At 43.8% G+C, this 17693-nt stretch overlaps 2 protein-coding genes and 1 pseudogene across 5 annotated transcripts; all 3 read left to right on the top strand.

The window, feature by feature from the left end:
- The first annotated feature begins 1278 nt into the window (after positions 1-1278).
- On the top strand, positions 1279-3997 carry LOC147964726 (uncharacterized; annotated as a pseudogene). Its single transcript, XR_015609469.1, has 2 exons — positions 1279-1591; positions 2324-3997. The product of XR_015609469.1 is annotated as an uncharacterized LOC147964726 (transcript).
- A 319-nt stretch (positions 3998-4316) lies between these two features.
- On the top strand, positions 4317-6561 carry LOC147964725 (uncharacterized). 2 transcript variants are annotated; one of them, XM_087527507.1, is made up of 4 exons: positions 4317-4838; positions 4919-5005; positions 5088-5874; positions 6295-6561. In XM_087527507.1, exon 3 carries the CDS (start codon positions 5088-5090, stop codon positions 5712-5714), a length of 627 nt encoding a protein of 208 aa, XP_087383633.1. In that variant the 5' UTR covers positions 4317-4838; positions 4919-5005; the 3' UTR covers positions 5715-5874; positions 6295-6561. The 2 variants fall into 2 exon arrangements, with proteins under 2 accessions (XP_087383633.1, XP_087383634.1); XM_087527508.1 differs by having other exon boundaries at positions 6260-6561.
- Positions 6562-8717: 2156 nt separating this feature from the next.
- LOC147964724 (uncharacterized) lies at positions 8718-13038 on the top strand. 2 transcript variants are annotated; one of them, XM_087531252.1, is made up of 7 exons: positions 8718-9188; positions 9603-9891; positions 9999-11224; positions 11336-11548; positions 11634-11726; positions 11852-11956; positions 12419-13038. In XM_087531252.1, exons 3-7 carry the CDS (start codon positions 10964-10966, stop codon positions 12461-12463), a joined length of 717 nt encoding a protein of 238 aa, XP_087387378.1. In that variant the 5' UTR covers positions 8718-9188; positions 9603-9891; positions 9999-10963; the 3' UTR covers positions 12464-13038. The 2 variants fall into 2 exon arrangements, with proteins under 2 accessions (XP_087387378.1, XP_087387379.1); XM_087531253.1 differs by lacking the exon at positions 9603-9891.
- Positions 13039-17693: the final 4655 nt, after the last annotated feature.

Here is a 17693-nt window from a genome sequence, read left to right as displayed (position 1 = left end):
TCGTTTCTTAACTTACGGGTGGCATAGCGGGTAATTTATAGCTAATTCGGGGGCAATTATTTGGACGGACGGCCAGAAGCACTATTTGCTTTATTATTAGGGTAGATTATTTTTATAATTTAATAAGATGTGGGATATTGTTTTCTTACATATGTAAGTATCTGTTAAATATATGATGACAATAACAATAATATATAATAACATATAAAATAATTTAAATATATATAATATAGTTAGAAGGGAAACATAAGTTGGACCAGACGTTCCTATTCTTATATAGAAAAATAGAACAGACCTCTGCATTTTCTTCAAAAAAATACATAAATTGGGATGCCGATGTTTCAGGAAAAATAAAATCTCGGATGGGAGGTCCATAGGCCGGTCGATACATGACGGCCCTCAAGAAAATACAAACAGGCCTATGGACCTCCCATCCGAGGTTGTGGGCTGCGCATGTTAAAAAAGAAAGCCTAGACGGGGCAGCCCAAAACCCAGCTGATACTTGTTGCCCCAGTGATAATAAATGATACCTGCCAGCTCCCCGGCTTTGTTGTGAATTTATCTCCTATAGTAACTACGTTGAAGCACCTAAAAAATATAACTATGTTGACAAACCCGTGGGGCCCAATGTTAGTATAGCATTAGGAGGAAGTATTTTTTCGATGAGGCACTTCCTTGCATACGGCCATAGACCTGGTGGGTCCCGACTGTCCGCCTCTCCACGTACAGTCCTCTCCAGATTCCTCTCGTTTGTTCAGCATGTTCACAACGGCAGACAGCGGCGTCGCGGCGAGCGCACAAAGGCGCAGGAGGAGATCCGACCAGCTAAGGAAGTGCCTTATTAGTAACGAAACAACTGAACTAGCCCAGTGGCCGAGTGACACTACACGACACACTACAAGAAATCCGTTAATCCATGACAAATTTTTTTTGACGATCCTATATCCGTCACCGATTATGACAGTTTACACTCATCCGTCACCCATACCGTCACCGACTAGTAAGCCCCGTGTGGGCCGAAAAACAACAGGCCCTTGATGACGGACGTCGGGCTACCGTCACAGAAACTGTCGCGAATCGAACAAGTGGGCTTAGTCGGGCCTACAATTTTTTTCCATATACACCATCCAAACCGTCATGGATTGTGCTCATGCTGATGTGACGTAGATGCCCCTTCTTTGGCCCACATGTCGGTTGGACCATACGTGTTTTTCCAAAAAACAAAACAGTGAGGATGCGTGGGTGCCATTGTATGCCCCACATGACAGTAAAAAAACAAGTTATCGATTTAGTCCGTCGCCATCCAGATCGAGGGTCGTCGCCGCGGCGCCGCCAGTGCCACCGACGGCTGCCCGGGCGAGGGTGGTCCGGCGGGGTGGTCTGTCTCGGTGTCATCTTCAGGATCCCGTAGGCCTCTCGCCTCGCTGCCGCCCGCCCTTGTTGCGCCGACGAGCCAGCCTCCGCCAGGCATTGCCGCGCCACGATCTAGCTGCAGCCCGCCATTGCCGCCTGACAAGCAGCCGCCGCCCGCCATTGCTGCACCGGACACTCCCCCGTTATTCCCCAAATCAACATCAACCAGGAGCGAGCGGTATGTCTTCTATAGAAATCATCTCTCTCCTACTGAATGTGTTGATTAAATATTGTGATTTGCAAGCGGAGGTGAAGCAAGTATGCATATACAGAGATAATTTAAGATGGATTTCCCATCCTTAATATTGCTATTCGAGTATAGTTGTATGGATTGAGGTGAATTTTTTTGGATAGGGGATCTAGGATAACATTGCTTGGCCAAATGATTTAAATGTACGCATAGATTAAAAGTTGGGGTTGTGTTGTGTTTTAATATCCGGATCTTTTATACCATGTGATCCGAAATCCCAGTTACCTTGCGTAATCTGCAAGTGATTTATGCATGCTTAAGCTTGGTGTTTTGTTGGCAGAATTTGCCCAGAATCTGATCCTGCCCTAAGTACAGGACATGCTGCTTCTATTGGTACAAAATGCCCAAACTCTGATGCTGCCTTAAATCCTTAATACTTGTGACTACCTGGTTATCGTTATTTTGTTTGTTCTGTTGTGCAGAAGAGATTGTCTACAGGAAGCTCCCTCTATTATAACTTGTTGCTATTTTATTTATCTGGCCATTAAAAGTCTTCACTTATGGTTGTATGTTATTTCCATCTTTGCTAGTAAACATGTTGCCTGTCTAGAGTTATAATTCTGATCCATATGCCCCTTGTAATATTGGGATTACTTGTAAGTTGTTCTAGTCATGTCTCTTCAGTGATGATATATCTTTGATTCTTTTTCTGCAATGCAGATGGATAGACACTGGATTCATCGTACATTTTTTTCCCGTGAGTACATCGAAGGTGTCAAAGAATTTATGAACTTCATCCAAGATAAATTCAGCGAGGATGAGAAAATACTCTGCCAATGTAGAAATTGCCTTAATCATAAACACCAGCATCAGACCGTTGTGAACACACACATATTGACGTATGGCATGGAAAGTACATACACTCGCTGGATATATCATGGAGAAGACTTTGATGTTGATGTGATTGAAGAACCTGTTCATGTGCATGACACCGCCGATGGTAACAATGGTGCTGATCGATTTGAGGAGATGTTTGGAGACCTACGCACAGCAGTAGAACAAGCTGAAAGTGAAACTGAAAATCCTTCTGAGCATGAGTCTTTTTTGAAGAACGTGATGAAAGTGGCAAAGCAGCAACTTTATCATGGTTGTACCAAGTTTTCGAGGTTCTCCTTTGTGGTAAAGCTTCTTCATTTGAAGTCATACCATAGGATCACAAATAGTGCATTTACTGATATATTGAAGATATTGGCTGAAGCATTCCCTGAACCTAATACACTCCCAAAATCATACGAGGAAGCGAAGAACCTTCTGAAGGAATTAGGCCTTGGGTATGTTTCTATACATGTGTGCTTTAATAATTGCATTTTGTTCAGGAAGCAATATGCCAATCATGACAACTGCCCAGTTTGTGGCCTATCAAGGTGGAAAGACCCTGCTAGAAAGAAGATTCCACAAAAAGTGTTGAGGCATTTTCCATTGGTGCCTAGGCTGAGGAGGATGTTTCTTTCCAAAAAAGGAGCAGAAGAAGCACAATGGCACAAGCTAAAGAGGCAGCCCAGTGAGAAGGAATTGATCATCCGGTTGATAGTGATGCATGGAAAGATTTTGATAAACAATATCTAGATTTTGCAAAAGATGCCAGAAACATTAGACTTGGCATTGCCACTGATGGGTTCAATCCTTTTGGAAACTTTAACACAACCTATAGTATGTGGCATGTGTTTGTTATACCATACAACCTTCCACCTTGGGCATGCATGGACCAGTCAAATTTCATGATGGCTTTGCTAATTCCAGATCCTAAATCACCTGGCAAGCACTTTGATGTCTTTCTACAACCACTTGTAGAAGAATTACTTGAGCTCTGGGAGGGTGTGCGTACATATGATGCTCTTACTGAAAAAATGTTTGATCTTCATGCTGCAGTTCTATGGTGCATTCATGATTACCCAGCTCTGAGCACTCTTTCAGGGCGTACTACAAGAGGCTATTTTGCATGTATCCATTGTGACAAACACCCTATTTCTTACGGCCTAAGGAAAAAATTGGGTATATTGGTCACTATCGTTTCCTTCCAAAGGGACATCGTTTGCGGAGAAATAATGAATTTGTTGGTCTTCATGAAAGCAATGATCGGCCAGGTAAATTCCCTGAGAAAGAGCTGCAAGCAGAATTGGAGAACCTGGGAGGCAACAAGAAAGTAAGAAAAGGAAACGTTCTGACTTGGGCAGCAAGAAGGCTCATGTGCCAATTTGGAGCCGCAGGGTTTGTTTGTGGGATTTGGAATATTGGGGGAAATTGAAGCTGAGGCACAATCTTGATGTCATGCACATCGAGAATAACATATGTGAAAACCTCATTGGGACAATTTTGAACTTAGAGGGGAAGACAAAGGACACACTCAATGCTAGGATTGATCTCCAAGATTTGAATATTAAAGAGGAGTTGAAATTGAGGAAGGAAGGAAACTCATATGTGATGCCTCGGGCACGATATACCTTGTCCAAAGAACAAGTGGTTGCATTTTGTCAATTTCTACGGGAGTTAAAGTTTCCGGATGGATTTGCTTCCAACATATCAAGATGTACAAGTGCTGATGGTACCAAGGTACAAGGCCTTAAAACACATGATTGTCACATTCTTCTGCAAAGAATCTTACCTGCTGGCATGATAGGATTTTTGGATAGTGATATATATCAAGCAGTAGCTGAGTTAGGCAAGTTTTTCAGGGAACTATGTAGCAAAACTCTTAATAGGGATGTGTTGGCTGAAATGAAGAAAGAAATCCCTATAATTTTGTGCAAGCTTGAGAAAATTTCCCCCCTGCTTTCTTTGATGTGATGGTGCACCTTGCAGTACATTTACCTGAAGAGGCATTGCTTCAAGGCCCCGTACAATATGGGTGGATGTACCCAGTTGAAAGCAGGCTATATACTTTAAAGCGCTATGTGAGGAATAGGGCACGACTAGAAGGTTCGATTGCTGAAGCATATGTTACGGATGAGTGCCTGACATTTTGCTCCAAGTACATGGATGATGTTGAAACAATATTTAATCGGAACCCAAGAAACATAGGTTTTCCAGATGAAGAAGCCTATGGTGTTGATGTTTTTGGACATGGAGTTAATTTTACTTCAGGATATGATTATAAATATGTACATGCAGAAAAAGAATTTGATCAGATGGTGTGGTATGTGTTGAACAATTGTGAACAAGCTAAGAAATATATCGAGTATGTTGTCACTTATGAACTTGCTTATGTTGTTTGTGTTGTACTTATGTGATCTGTTGATTAATATGTTTACTTTATAGAATACTCAGAGATGAGTTAAAGAGAAAAGGGGCGCCGGACAGTGATAAGGAGCTTCAAAAAAAATTCCAACATGGTTCAAGAACTATGTTAGTTTTCATTCGCATCTAGTTTTTGGTTGTCACATTTCACTACAGACTCTAATGTATGTGTTTGTGTGTGTTTTTGCAGATGATAAGGATGCAGGATGAGGTTGGTGAAGAGGTAGACGAAGATCTCTTTGCCTTGGCATGTGGTCCTGATCAGAGAGTCCGGAAATTCTCATCATGCATAGTGAATGGGATTAGATTTAGCACTGTTGACCGTGATAGCAACAAGAGAACGCAAAACAGTGGACTCATGACTGAAGGTGAACATGACCGTAAGATCATAAATTTTTATGGAACCTTGAAAGAGATCATTCAGTTAGACTACAACTTGCATGACAAGTCAGTTGTATTGTTTAAATGTGACTGGTTTAAACTTGATGGAAAGGAGACCGAGCTTAAAAATGATGGTTTTTTCAAAAGCATAAATGTTGGAAGTATGTGGTACAAGGACGATTCTTTGATTCTGGCTACGCAGGCTAGAAAGATTTTTTATTTGCCAGACACGAAGTATGGGAAGAATTGGCAAGTTGTGCAAACATTTGAACATAGGCATCTCTTCAATATTAGTGAAACTGAGGGTGTACCTTTTACTGGTCCTGCATATCAAGAGGATGAGTGTTGTGATGAGGAGGGTAGGAGAATATCTATTTCTGACCTTACATCCGAGAAGCCTTTGCCTAGAGATGATGAGCAAGGCATTGTTTTTTAAGCTGATGTAGTTGCTCATTTTATGAAAGAAAAAAGCACAGAAGTGTATGAAGGTGGCAATGAAGAGGAACAAGATGATACGGGTCTGGAGTATTGCAGCGAAGACGAAGGAGGTGCCATGGATGTTGACAGCGATGATGAGTAGATGTTTTAATGTAGAGGTACTATCTTCATTCTTCATTTAGTTGCTGTTTCCTATTGTCTACATGGAGTTTATGTTCAGTATAGGGTTAACACAAGTTTGCCATGATTTAGTTTATGTTCAGTACAGTTTTAAAGAGAGTGAGGTGTTTTATGCACTACATGGAGTTTTTGTTCAGTACACTACCAACTGCTATTTCCTAAAAAAATCTCACTGAATCCTGTAGTTAATGTGTTGGCCGGTGTGTTAGAGGATTAAAATGGTAGTATTTGAAGTTTTATCTTGTTTGCCTTAACAGAGTTTTAGTCTGTCAGTGTGTTGTGATCCATAGTGTTTGTTCAGTACAGTACATGAGAGTGTGATGTGTTTTTCTTCTCACTGATGCATAGTTTTGTTCAGTACAGTTCATGGAAACTTCTAATTTTGAAATATTCGACAGACGTTGCTAATGAGGCTGAGAAGGAGATGCTCAAAAATGGTTGTGCTGCAAGCTTAAGTTGGTCTGGAGTTTTATTTTGTTTGCCTTGATACGGCAATGACCGCTAATCCTTGTTGTGATCCATAACAGAGTTGTATCTGAAGTTTTATTTTGTTTTCCTTCATAGGCCAACCATTTTGTCTGTCAGTGTGTTAAGGAAGTCGCTGTAGTTGTAATCCTTGTTGTATGCCTGACAATATATCATCTATGCACCGGCTGTTGTGAGGATGGCATATGTGTGCTGTCATTGGCTATTCAGTTTCACAAATAATTCCTGAAATTCATAAGGCTCATGTATGTTCAGAGTATGGCCTAAAATCAAGTTCCTTATATCTAGTTTAGATGCAATCTTCCAAAACACAATTCTGGTCATTTTGGAGCTTTGTGAAGCGATCCCAGGCTAGCCAACAGTCTTGGCAGTGTAAATTGGCAGAATGACACTCCTTACTACCCTCGCCATCTACCCAAAACCTCTGGACAAATTACCCAATGAAAGGCCAGTGCATCAGGCATCAAAGTTTGCCGCAGAAACTGATTTTCATCCAAACAGGGCACCTATCCTTAGCCATTGACATCTAGCTTCTTTGTATACCCTAATTGAGCATAGAAGCACATTGTGACATGGTCGGTTTCTTCAACCAATTCACAGAGAGGGAGAGCGTGTGGTGACCATTGCCCTGGCAGGCAAAAATGGCGCTCTGTGCGTTTCTGGCGGTGCCACGAGCGACTCAGGCCCCTACTCGCCCACCCCTCTCGCCTGTAGTCCAGCTCCGTCCAACCCCCCATGGCGCCAAGGTCTCATCCCACCTGCCCCCTCCAACACGTGAAAAGGAAAGAGGAAAAGGGGCACCAGATCGTGGGAAATAAGGATCGAAGGAAACAGAAAAATGATCGAAGGAAAGGGGGAGGAGATCTCGCGTGGCGCAACCCACCAAACGCGCGTCTGATCCATCGCGCGAGCCCTACATGCTCCACCAGACAGTGCGTCTGATCCAGCGCGCGAATTTTTCCTCTATATGCTAGCGACATCTTCCGCTCAATAAGATGAAGTCCCACCAAATATAACACAACAACTAAGATAGCCCAGTGGAAAGAGCACCCCGCTTCAGCGCTGGTGACCCATGTTCGACTTCGCTTTCTCCCCTTTTTCCCTACGGCGCGATTTTTTCTTTTATATGCTACCGATGACTCAATAAAAGAAATTCCCAGAATATAAAGCATAATTACTGAGATGGTCCAGTGGATAGAGCATCTTGCTCCAGCACTGGTGACCCAGGTTCGGCTCCACCTTCTCCCCTTTTTCTTTTTTGGCAGCAAATTTAAAGTTTTTTAAAATATTCATATCTTTTAAACCGCAACTCGCTCAAATTCCTCTTTCTGTTTGAAATTACACCCTCGGCAGATTATTTTCTAAAATATTCATATCTTTTAAATCACAACTCGCTCAAATTCCTTTTTCTGTTTGAAATTACACCCAAATTAAATCGGAGCGGCGGAGCCCATGCCACCCAACAATGCACACGTATCAACGATGTCCTACACCATCCATGTGATCACTAACATCGCCTCCGATGATCGGGTCGCCGTCGATGACCGGGTCGACTCTGGTCGCGGCTCTGTCGGAAGCTTTCAAGATCGTGCGCTCCATTCCAAGCTCTCCGTCCATCCATCCCGGAGCCCATGCCACCCAACAATGGACACGCATCAACGACGTCCTACACCATCCATGTGATCACTAACATCGCCTCTGATGATCGGGTCACCGTCGATGACCGGGTCGACTCCGGACGCGGCTCTGTCGGAAGCTTTCAAGATCGTGCGCTCCATTCTCGAGCTTTCCGTCCATCCATCTCGGGCCCATGCCGCCCAACAATCAACACATATCAACGACGTCCTACACCATTCATGTGATCACTAACGTCGCCTCCGATGATCGGGTCACCGTCAAGACCATGCGCTCGATTCCATCACAAAATAATTTCATAAATAATTTCTAGTAATTATGACATAGTGTGTAATTAAATATATGTCTTGCTAATTATAGAAACAAATCACTTGCTCGTGATGTATTCTCTAGAACTTTTTTTAGATCAATTCTCTCTCTCTCTTTTAGTGGAGAGATCAATTTTCTTTCTTTTTTTGAGTGAAGAGATCAATTTCTAAATTTACCTGGCGGCAAGAAAGCGCGCACAGGGGACTTTATTTTCGCTCCACCGGCGCCAAGCCAAAAAGAACCATCTTGAATTGACCATATTGCCCACCAAGCTATTCTTCCATCAGTACATACGAAGGGACAACATTGTAATTTGACACGAACCACTAACCCCATCGCACGGCCGCCTCTAGCCCCCAAATCACCAAATCCCCCATGCCCCCCCCCCGCACGGCCGCCCCAGATCCGCCTCCACCGCCCGCACCACCTCCTCCACCGCCGGCATCACCTCCTCCATCGCCGAGCACGAGCCTTGTCTCTCTTCCACCTCCACCGCCGGTCACAACCCCTCACTCACTACTGGCCAAGACCCCCTTCCACCCCCACGCTCCACCAAACCCTAGAACATGACCCGGCCGCCGCTGGTCACCTTCGCCACTGCCCTTCCTCTTCCTCTTCCGCCTCCACCACCGGTCACAAACCCACATCCACTGCCGGCCACAGACTCCCTCCCCTCCTCCTCCCCTCCACCAAACCCGAGAAACAAGCCGTTGTCGCCTCCATACTGCGCCGCTTCAAGTGCCTCGCCGCCACCACACTTCGCTGCTCCAAGGGCATCTCCGACACCTCGCTGGACATCTGCACGACACACTAATGGGGAAGAAGATTGCATCGAAGAAATCCTGAGGACGCAAGACAGCAGGTATAATCTTCTTAACCCATGCTTTGATCTAAAACTACCATATCTGAAACTAGAGCTTGAGCTACTGCATACTTGTACAGCAGTCCTGAAGCACCTAAAAGACACTTGGATTCCTTTTATGTAGTAAAATACGAGCAGATAAGATAAGGATCAACATTATAGTATTTGTTGGTTTTCAGAATTGCACACAACTGTATATTGATATATTCCTATCCAACCAGATAAAATTCAAAACATGACCATGTATGTCTAATTACTAGGTGGTAATAGTGTTTTTTATTGTTCTTGACTTCAATTGCTAGTGTTCCTGGTTCATTAGGGCCGTAGCCATACATAAACATAAGAAATAGTAATTTGTTAGTAAGTACATATTATGCACATAGTAATTTGTGTTCATGTGTTCACTCATCTTAGAACCACCACCTGTACATCATATGGATGATTTGCGCCTCAAAAGAATCATAAGGAACAATTCAAGGCTGCAAGCACTCGGAATTCCTGCATTATCAACATTGTTTGCAGCCAAAACTGTCATTTCACCTGGAAAAAAAGGCCCAGCAATAGTACCGATGAATCTGAAGCTGAGTACCATCCTAATGAGGACGATACCAGTGAAGGAGAGTCGACCGATGGTAGTTTAGTACATGAGACAGAAGCATTGCAAGAATTTAAGTCCACACCTGCTGCTAGCTCAAACTCCAAGGTGCTAAAATCCTCCATCTAGTCATTGCTAGATATGTTGCTTGTTGGTCATTGCAGCAGAGTTTTTGTTAAAGGTTGTTAATTAAACCTTGTTTTCATTTCTATCAGGGCTTGAAGGACTGTAAAAAAACAAGTCAGGAATCTAGTAAGAAAAGATCTGCTGCCATGCCCCCTGGTGGAGTCAAGCCTCGGCCTCCTAAGAGAGTTCTCGCGGACATCCCAACTAATATGCGAGTTACAAGGTCGAGGAAAGTACAATCACAAAATGCTGATGCAAGTGCTCAAAATGAAGAGATGTATGATCCTAAACAGCAGACACCAAGTGTCATTCATAAGCCAATTTCTTCTATGGCTTGTGCCAGCCAAGCTGAAGAATTTGTTCCCAACTTTGATGACCATTTTGTTGAAGGCAAGTTTCTTACTATTGTTGTCATATCATGCTCATGTTCTATCCTTTGAATTTCTAGCCTTGTGTATTAACTTCGATTGCATAATGAACATGCTCTCACTGGATGCCTTCTTCTAAAAAGATGATGACCCTGCACATTGTGATAACGGCAACTGGATGGCCAATGGAGCTGATCTCATTGCCCATTGTGATGATAACAACCAGAGGGACAACGAAGCTGGTGGTAGTACCCAACCTCATCAGCAATCTCAACCTGACAGTAACTTTGAAGGCAAGTTACAAACCTGATTTTTCTTGCATTTATTTGATTGTTAATGAGGCTATTGTTATTTAGTAATGGCACTATGACATAGCAAATTAAGTATATATATTTTCAGATCTTCCATTCAAGCATTAATGCCCTTCAGATCTTCCATTCAGATTTTCTAAACTTCTTGTTCAATCTATTGTTCTATGCATCTTGCCATCTTAAATATACTTGATATAAACCATAATGAAAGCTTGACAGTTCAACTATTGGTGCATACATCATTAGCTTCTCTTGTCACCGCTTTACATTGTTTCGCCTTAATTGTTGCTGCCATCGGTTACTAGTATATTGTCTTGGCCTTCTTGTGAGCTTAATACATCCTTGATTTTACCTTCTTTGTAGGTCCACAATCCTATGAGGAGCCAAGGGAAAGGGGGGCCCAATTTGGGGAAAGGTCTGGAAAGGATCACTCGACACCGGCAGGGCAAACTGCTGCTTCTCATTCCAGAAGGAAGCTTACGGCCAGAGACACCTCTTCTGGCTGCAAAGTATGCAACCGAATGCAATGTCACAGTCAGACACCATATGCCCGTGTTTAAGCACTGGAAGGATTACAAGGACCCAAATGGAAATGTCAGAGATGGGATCTTCAGGAACTTTGTAGGCAAAGTTGGTGTAAGTACATAATCCTGGCCTTTCTCCCTCACATTGCTAGGAACCTGTCAATCTTCTGCTATTTTGTCTATCTGCCATCATGATACTTACCCATGTTTTTTATCTTACTAGAACATGTTTCAAATGGACCTAGAGGCGGTGCCAGTTAGGAAGGCTTGCACAGAAATGCTGAAACACGCGACTCGCCAACAACGATATAGGCTCAAGAAAGAGTATTTTGATCCTCACGCACCCCATTTGGTGAGGAGAACTTCTCCGGTCCCCTCGATGACTGATGACCAGTGGAACAAGCTGGTGGAAAGCTGGAAGGATCCCAAAAAGACGGTATGTCTCTTCCTTCAGACCGATCTCGCCTTTTACATGCTAATCTAGAGACTGTGCCTTACATGTATTTGGTCTCTTGATGTAGGGGATATCTCAAATTAACAAAGCTAATCGAGCTCAAGTTAAGTTCCACCAAACTACTGGAGCGCACAGCTACCCTGTGCACTGTGGAAATCTGGTAAGTCAAACATGTGGTTGTGGATGTGCAAGATGTATGTGTGCACTGTTAAAAGGTGTTCTTGGATTGCTTCCATGTAGTGTAGGTATATGATGCTCCCTTGCCTTCATATCTGTTGTTTTTAGGGAGACAAATACAAGGATGAAGAACCAACAGCAGTGGATTTGTTCAAGGAGTGCCACTACAGCAAGAAAAAGAAAGGTTACACCAATGTTGTGCTGGATGCAATTGTAAGTCAGCTTTCAAAGACTACCAACCATCAAAGTTTTAACTTTTGCACGGCTAGAATTAATATTGTTTCAGTCCCTCTTACAGATTGAAAAATATTAAGCAAATGCCAGTGTAGGTTAATTGGAAATGTTAACATATTCACCTGACTATCTTGTAATAGATTGTCCTATATTGCAGTTTTGGCCATCCTCAGTGTCTATCTTGTAGTATATATAAAACAATTAGATTTAAACATTAGTTGCTTGTACTTTATTGATATAATTTATCCTGTTTCTTCTGGCCACTTTGTTGTTGATGAATAATCCGACTCAGCTCCGCACAGAAAAAAGTTTAATCTGACTCTGTTCTCAAAAGATAAGGATGCATGCTAGCTTTCCTCATGCATGTTAACTTGCTGATGATGTCATCTCTACTTGTGCTTAAGCTGTCTCATAACCATGTTTGTTGCTTGGCATTGCTAGACCGAGATGGAAAAGAAGGTTCCTAATCCTACAGAAGATGGTTAGGAATCAAGCTCTGCAACTGAGGCGGCAACCAAAGCTGTAGCTGAAGTGCTTGCTAAGCACACTAAGAAGCCGAGGTTTCTTCAGCATGTGGGGATCCAGCACGTCCATGCGAGATCCAGTGCTATCAACCGTGAACTAGAATTGGCAGCGCAGAAGATGAATGTTGAGCTTCGGGCGTGTGTTGACACCTTGACCAAGAAGTTGAAGGAATCTGAAGAAGAAAGGGCCAGGCAAGATGAGGAGTACAGGAAGCGAGACGAGGAGAACAGGAAGAAGCAAGCTGAGATGGATGCAAAACTAGACTTATTGCTAAGTCAGATGCCATCAAGATCAGCTGAAGGGTAAGGTGTTTGTCCAAAAAGCTGCTGGAAGCTATATGAATGTGGGATATGCTGGTGGAACCTAGCTTGTTATTTTGTCAGCCTTTTGTTATGCAAACTGCATACTGTTCGATGCAAACTAGTTGCATGTTGGTGCTTGATGGTTAGTGGATCTTGAGATGTAGGCTGAATGCTATGGTGGATGTGTCATGGAGGAGCAGTACTTGTGTAATGTGACTTGTGCTTTGTAATGTTGTGCCTCTTTCTGTCTTAATATTTGTATACAAATTATTAATAATTGTCAGTGCTAAATTGTTTCGTGTAAAAATCACAAATGGGCTTCGTTGGGTAAACCTAATATTGATGGGCTGGATGAAGTAGGCCTCGAAACATATTTTGGGTAAAAAAACATAACTGGCCCATAAGATTAATGGGCTGATGTGCTTGTTGGACCACTAGAAATGGGCTAACATGAATGGTGAAAAAAATAGTTCGAACCAAAACAAATGGGCCAAAACTTACTGGGCCGAAGGCTACATGGGCCCAGGTGGTGCCACGTCAGACCCAGACTGTAGTGTTGATGCCACGTCATCATGTAAATGCGTGACGGAAAAGTCCGTTACAGAGGCCCGGGCCTGGGGCGGGCCGGGCGGGCTTGGGGCCGATCAGTGACGGTAAATGACCGTCATAATTTGGCCTAAATCCATGACAGACGGAAAATCCGTCAAGGTTGGTCGGGTGGACAAATTATGACACGATATACATGACGGACAGGCCCACAGTCACCGACGGTCATCGATGACAGTTTCTGGGCTCTCAGTGACAGACAAGGGCTGTCACAGATTACCATATTTCTTGTAGTGATAGCTGTTCCGCCCGGGTTCGATTCCACCTGTGCAGAGAAAATATCTCCAAATTTTTTGCCTCTGCGTTTATTGACATGTGGGTCCCAATTGTCATCTACGCACACCACGTCCTACACTTGCCAAAACTTCGTCCCTCGTTTTCTCTGTTTTTCGCAAACTCGACATTGTGTGGGCATTTTGAAAATAGCATATCTTTTTGACTGTGCATCATATGAAGATGTGTTATGCATGAATGTTGATCAGCATGATGTTAAATGGCTGGTAGTTCCAGTTTCGACCATGAATAAAACTTTCAGCATGATGTTAACACTATTTGAAAAGGCCGTGTTAATATAAATGCTATGCCTCTGAAAGTTGCAGTTTCTTATCTGAAACTGAACTTGGAGTTTCTTATCTGAAACTGAACTTGGAGTTTCTTATCTGAAACTGAAACTTGTAGTTTCTTCTCTGAGAATCACCTGTCGGCGACCTAAAGGCAGGGGAACCTCTCCTCTCCATCATCTCCATTCCAAAACCACCGTCTGCCTCTCGCCTCTCCCTCTTCTCCATTTCAAAACCACCCCCTCTCCTCTCCATCATCTCCATTCCAAAACCACCGTCTCGCCTCTCCCTTTTCTCTATTGCAAGACCACCGTCTCTCCTCCCATCTTACAAAGCTAGCACCAGACCACTCAGAAGGACATCTATGGAGGGGATGCAGCAGCGAATCAGGTAGGTTGCCGGTGGCGACCAGGCAAAGTTAGCCAGGTTGAAGGAGATCCTTACTTGGTTTGACAATGAGTGGGAGATTTCGAGGACGATGAGGGCCATGTGGCAATGTATGCAAAAGAGCGAGACGACGGCGATAAGGGCGGCGATGTACTCCTCAGCGGCAGTCACGCCGTAGTCCTTTGAGTTCATCGAGTATCTCCTCTAGGCGATGGAGCAGACAGATTCGCCCGAGGTGAAAGTCAGGCGGAGGTGGTGGGCGTACAGGTCGAAGGTCGAGCACCCAGAGGATAACGAATCGATCAAGCACGATGTGCCGTTCGTGAGGGTGCAGAGCCAGCCGGAGCCACAGGAGTATTCGTTCTCCCACCGCAAGAGGAGGCCGGATGGCGCGACGTCGCTTTGCCCACCGTTCTCCACGGTTCCCTCGACGCTCGCCTCGTTTCAATGACGTCGGTAGGGTTTAAGGTAAGCTTCGCACTAACCTAATCTTCCATCTGCTCATGCTTACAAACAGTGTGACAACTAATAAAAATCATGCTTACAATCAGTCTCTTAGTACTATGGCAATCACCCTAAAATAGCTCTAGACCTTTGGGTCAAAGTTGTGACACTGTGTACAAATAAAGAAAAATAGATTGGTGCTTCTTTCAGAAAAGAGTACACCCCTAGAAAACTGCCAATATAAGCTACTAGTATTTTTTAAGTCTAAGCTACTAGTATTTGGTTAGAGGATTTGTTGCCGAGAAAGATCCGTCCACAGTGAGCGCCACACATCCCACTGATGGTGGTGGATGCCAATGCTTAGATGGAGCAGGGTTGGTGTTGGTAATTTTTACTTGGCACCTCGCACTCTGCATATATGCCGGTTCCATCCGTACATTTGTGCAGTTCCACCAAAATGCAGCTGAATAACCCTGTTTGCACAGATAATGAAATGGCGTGATTACATTATAGTGGCACTAGTTGATGAAACATACACTAATAAACAGAAGAAAATATTACATCATACTAGAAATCGACCCAAGTCTCCCCGATACACCTTCTGCCAGTGATGAACATCAGTGTACAACGGTAGTACAAGGAGGGGCCTTGAGACATTCAAATCTCTATTTTTGTGCAGATCAACTAAAATTAAGCACCCCAGTTTGTAGAAACGCTTAAACATTAACAATAGGACTAGTTGATGAAACATACATTAACAAAGAGAAGCACTTTCTTTATCTACATTGGAAATGAAATGATAGAGAGGACACTTGCTCTATTTTAACTGTATTATTACTTCATTTTATTAGTGACACTAGGGTTGAGCAGGTGGCAAAGGAGGTGTACCGCGCGTCGTAAGGATGAAGGCTGGGGGTGCTTAGACTGGGATGCTGAAGCTGGCTCTTTCAATCCCTATCTTCCCCCTGATGTTTCTTTGGTAGCATTTGGGTTGAAATCATGGCGATTGCATACAAAGATTTGATAAGATTTTAGCGTATCAATATAATAATAGACGTGGATTCTCAAAAATAATAATACAATAATAGACATGCAGTCAGGGGTTAATCTACTAGAATGTTTATACTCCCGTTGCAATGCACGGGCAATTGTCTAGTACAAAAAAACAGTGGCACTAGCGGTGCCAAAACATTGCCTCAAATTAATAGTGCCACTAGATTAAGGTGCAAAATAATAACATTACTGCTTTATCATGGCAGTGCCAAAACAGTAGCACAAGAGCAGGATCAACATGCGGGATCTTTGGCAAACGGTCAGACCAAAAAGGAACATACCTCGTGATGGGAACCATATCTGCAGTCAACGCCATCGTAGAAGGGATGACACCAGTCACCAACATGGATGATTCAATTCATGGGACCTTTTGGTGCAGTTCACCTAAAATGAAGCAATGTCCCATGAGCTAGCAGCTTCTTCTTCTTCTTTTTTAAGAAAAGGGCTCCAGCCCCGGTTCCATTTCCATCAGAAAACGAAACCCACAGAGCTTCTTCATTAGTTGCAATAAAATTGAGCAACATCAAGGTTGGTCGTGAAGCTCCTGGAGAGTAGGCGGACCAGGACAGTTGCATCTCTAACGAAAAGAAGCAACTTATCTTAATGGGAAATTTAGCAGGACATGAAAAAAAGTGCCATTGATTCATATTACTGGAGGCATTACATTGAAAACAACATTGGTTTAACGTGTCCTTACTTTTAATAGTGCGACCGCTACATTTTACCAGTGGCATTACATAAGAGTTGCTCGGGGCAACAAACATCAGAAGAGGATATCTGGATTGGTCCCATTTTTGTTCGGTATATAGCCACCTTATGCTGTGTGAGGCTAGTAAATCTAGTGCTGGACTTACTCTGTTGACTTGTCCCCAGTCCCCACTTTCTTTCCTTTTTCAACCAATAGATTGGGTTTATACTGAGTTTGTACTGCGTTCCCTTTATTTCCCTATTAGACCTAGAGACCAGTTGGATAGCCAGTCTCTGCTACTTTTCGCCCCCATTATTTCCTCTTTCGACCAAGTCCTAGATTCAGGTAACAAATCTCCCCCCACCCCCACCCCCTTTCTTCCTTGTTTCAACCAAGTACTACTAGATTCGAGTGCATGAACTAGTTTTACCTCTTAACAGTAAAAAATTATGTGGTTTTCGAACAACCGATCGATCCTATCTACATGAGGGGGGCTGAGAAATAGTAAAAGATACAAATGCAGCGACGTCAGGAGCTCGGGAAGTAGAGCAAGGCCGGTTTCGAAGGAAGTTATACCTGAGGGTCACCGAGATATTGCTAGGTGGGCGGCGGGAGGCCGGATCTGCCACACTACGGCAGCAAGGAAGAAGGGGTGGGAGGCCCTCCCTCGCTAGCGATGCTTGGGAGAGAACGGCAAGGCATGCTGATCGGGACGCGTCAGCAGTGGGTAAGAGCCGTCGCCGAGGACGACCGCGTGAACGTTGCACCTTCTCACCTTCCCCGGTGGAGAGGATATGGCTGGATCTGTGACCAACGGTGAGTAGAGAGAGAGTGTGGCCACCGTTGTCGTGTTTAGATCTGGAGAGGACGAGACAATGTGAAGAGAGCAACACTAGCAAGCAAGCACGGAGGCTCCTGCCTATATAGTGGAGTACTAGTTTTCTTTTGTCTACCGGCCGGTGCCGGCTTGACCTCGGCAATGACTATCGAGAAGTCTTCATGCACGTGCCACGGAGGCGCAGTTGTCGTCATTTTGATCTGAAGCACCGGATTATAACATATAACACGAAAAAAATGGGAGAGAACGGCAAGGCATGCTGATCGGGACGCGCCGGCAGTGGGTAAGAGCCGTCGCCGAGGACGACCGCGTG

The sequence above is a fragment of the Triticum urartu genome, chromosome 6A (genome assembly GCF_056163025.1).
Source record: "Triticum urartu cultivar PI428250 chromosome 6A, HENAU_Tu73, whole genome shotgun sequence".
NCBI lineage: Eukaryota > Viridiplantae > Streptophyta > Magnoliopsida > Poales > Poaceae > Triticum > Triticum urartu.
The sequence above is the reverse complement of the archived record's forward strand: the minus strand, read 5'-3'. Positions and strand labels throughout refer to the sequence as shown.

Bases quoted from the DNA above. Each gene is read 5' to 3' on its own strand.
- LOC147964725 (XM_087527507.1), top strand. From the start codon at position 5,088: ATGATAAGGATGCAGGATGAGGTTGGTGAAGAGGTAGACGAAGATCTC.
- LOC147964724 (XM_087531253.1), top strand. From the start codon at position 10,964: ATGAGGAGCCAAGGGAAAGGGGGGCCCAATTTGGGGAAAGGTCTGGAA. The intron at 11,549-11,633 runs GTATGTCTCTTC...CTCTTGATGTAG, and splicing joins GGAAGGATCCCAAAAAGACG to GGGATATCTCAAATTAACAA. The intron at 11,727-11,851 runs GTAAGTCAAACA...TGTTGTTTTTAG, and splicing joins CTGTGCACTGTGGAAATCTG to GGAGACAAATACAAGGATGA.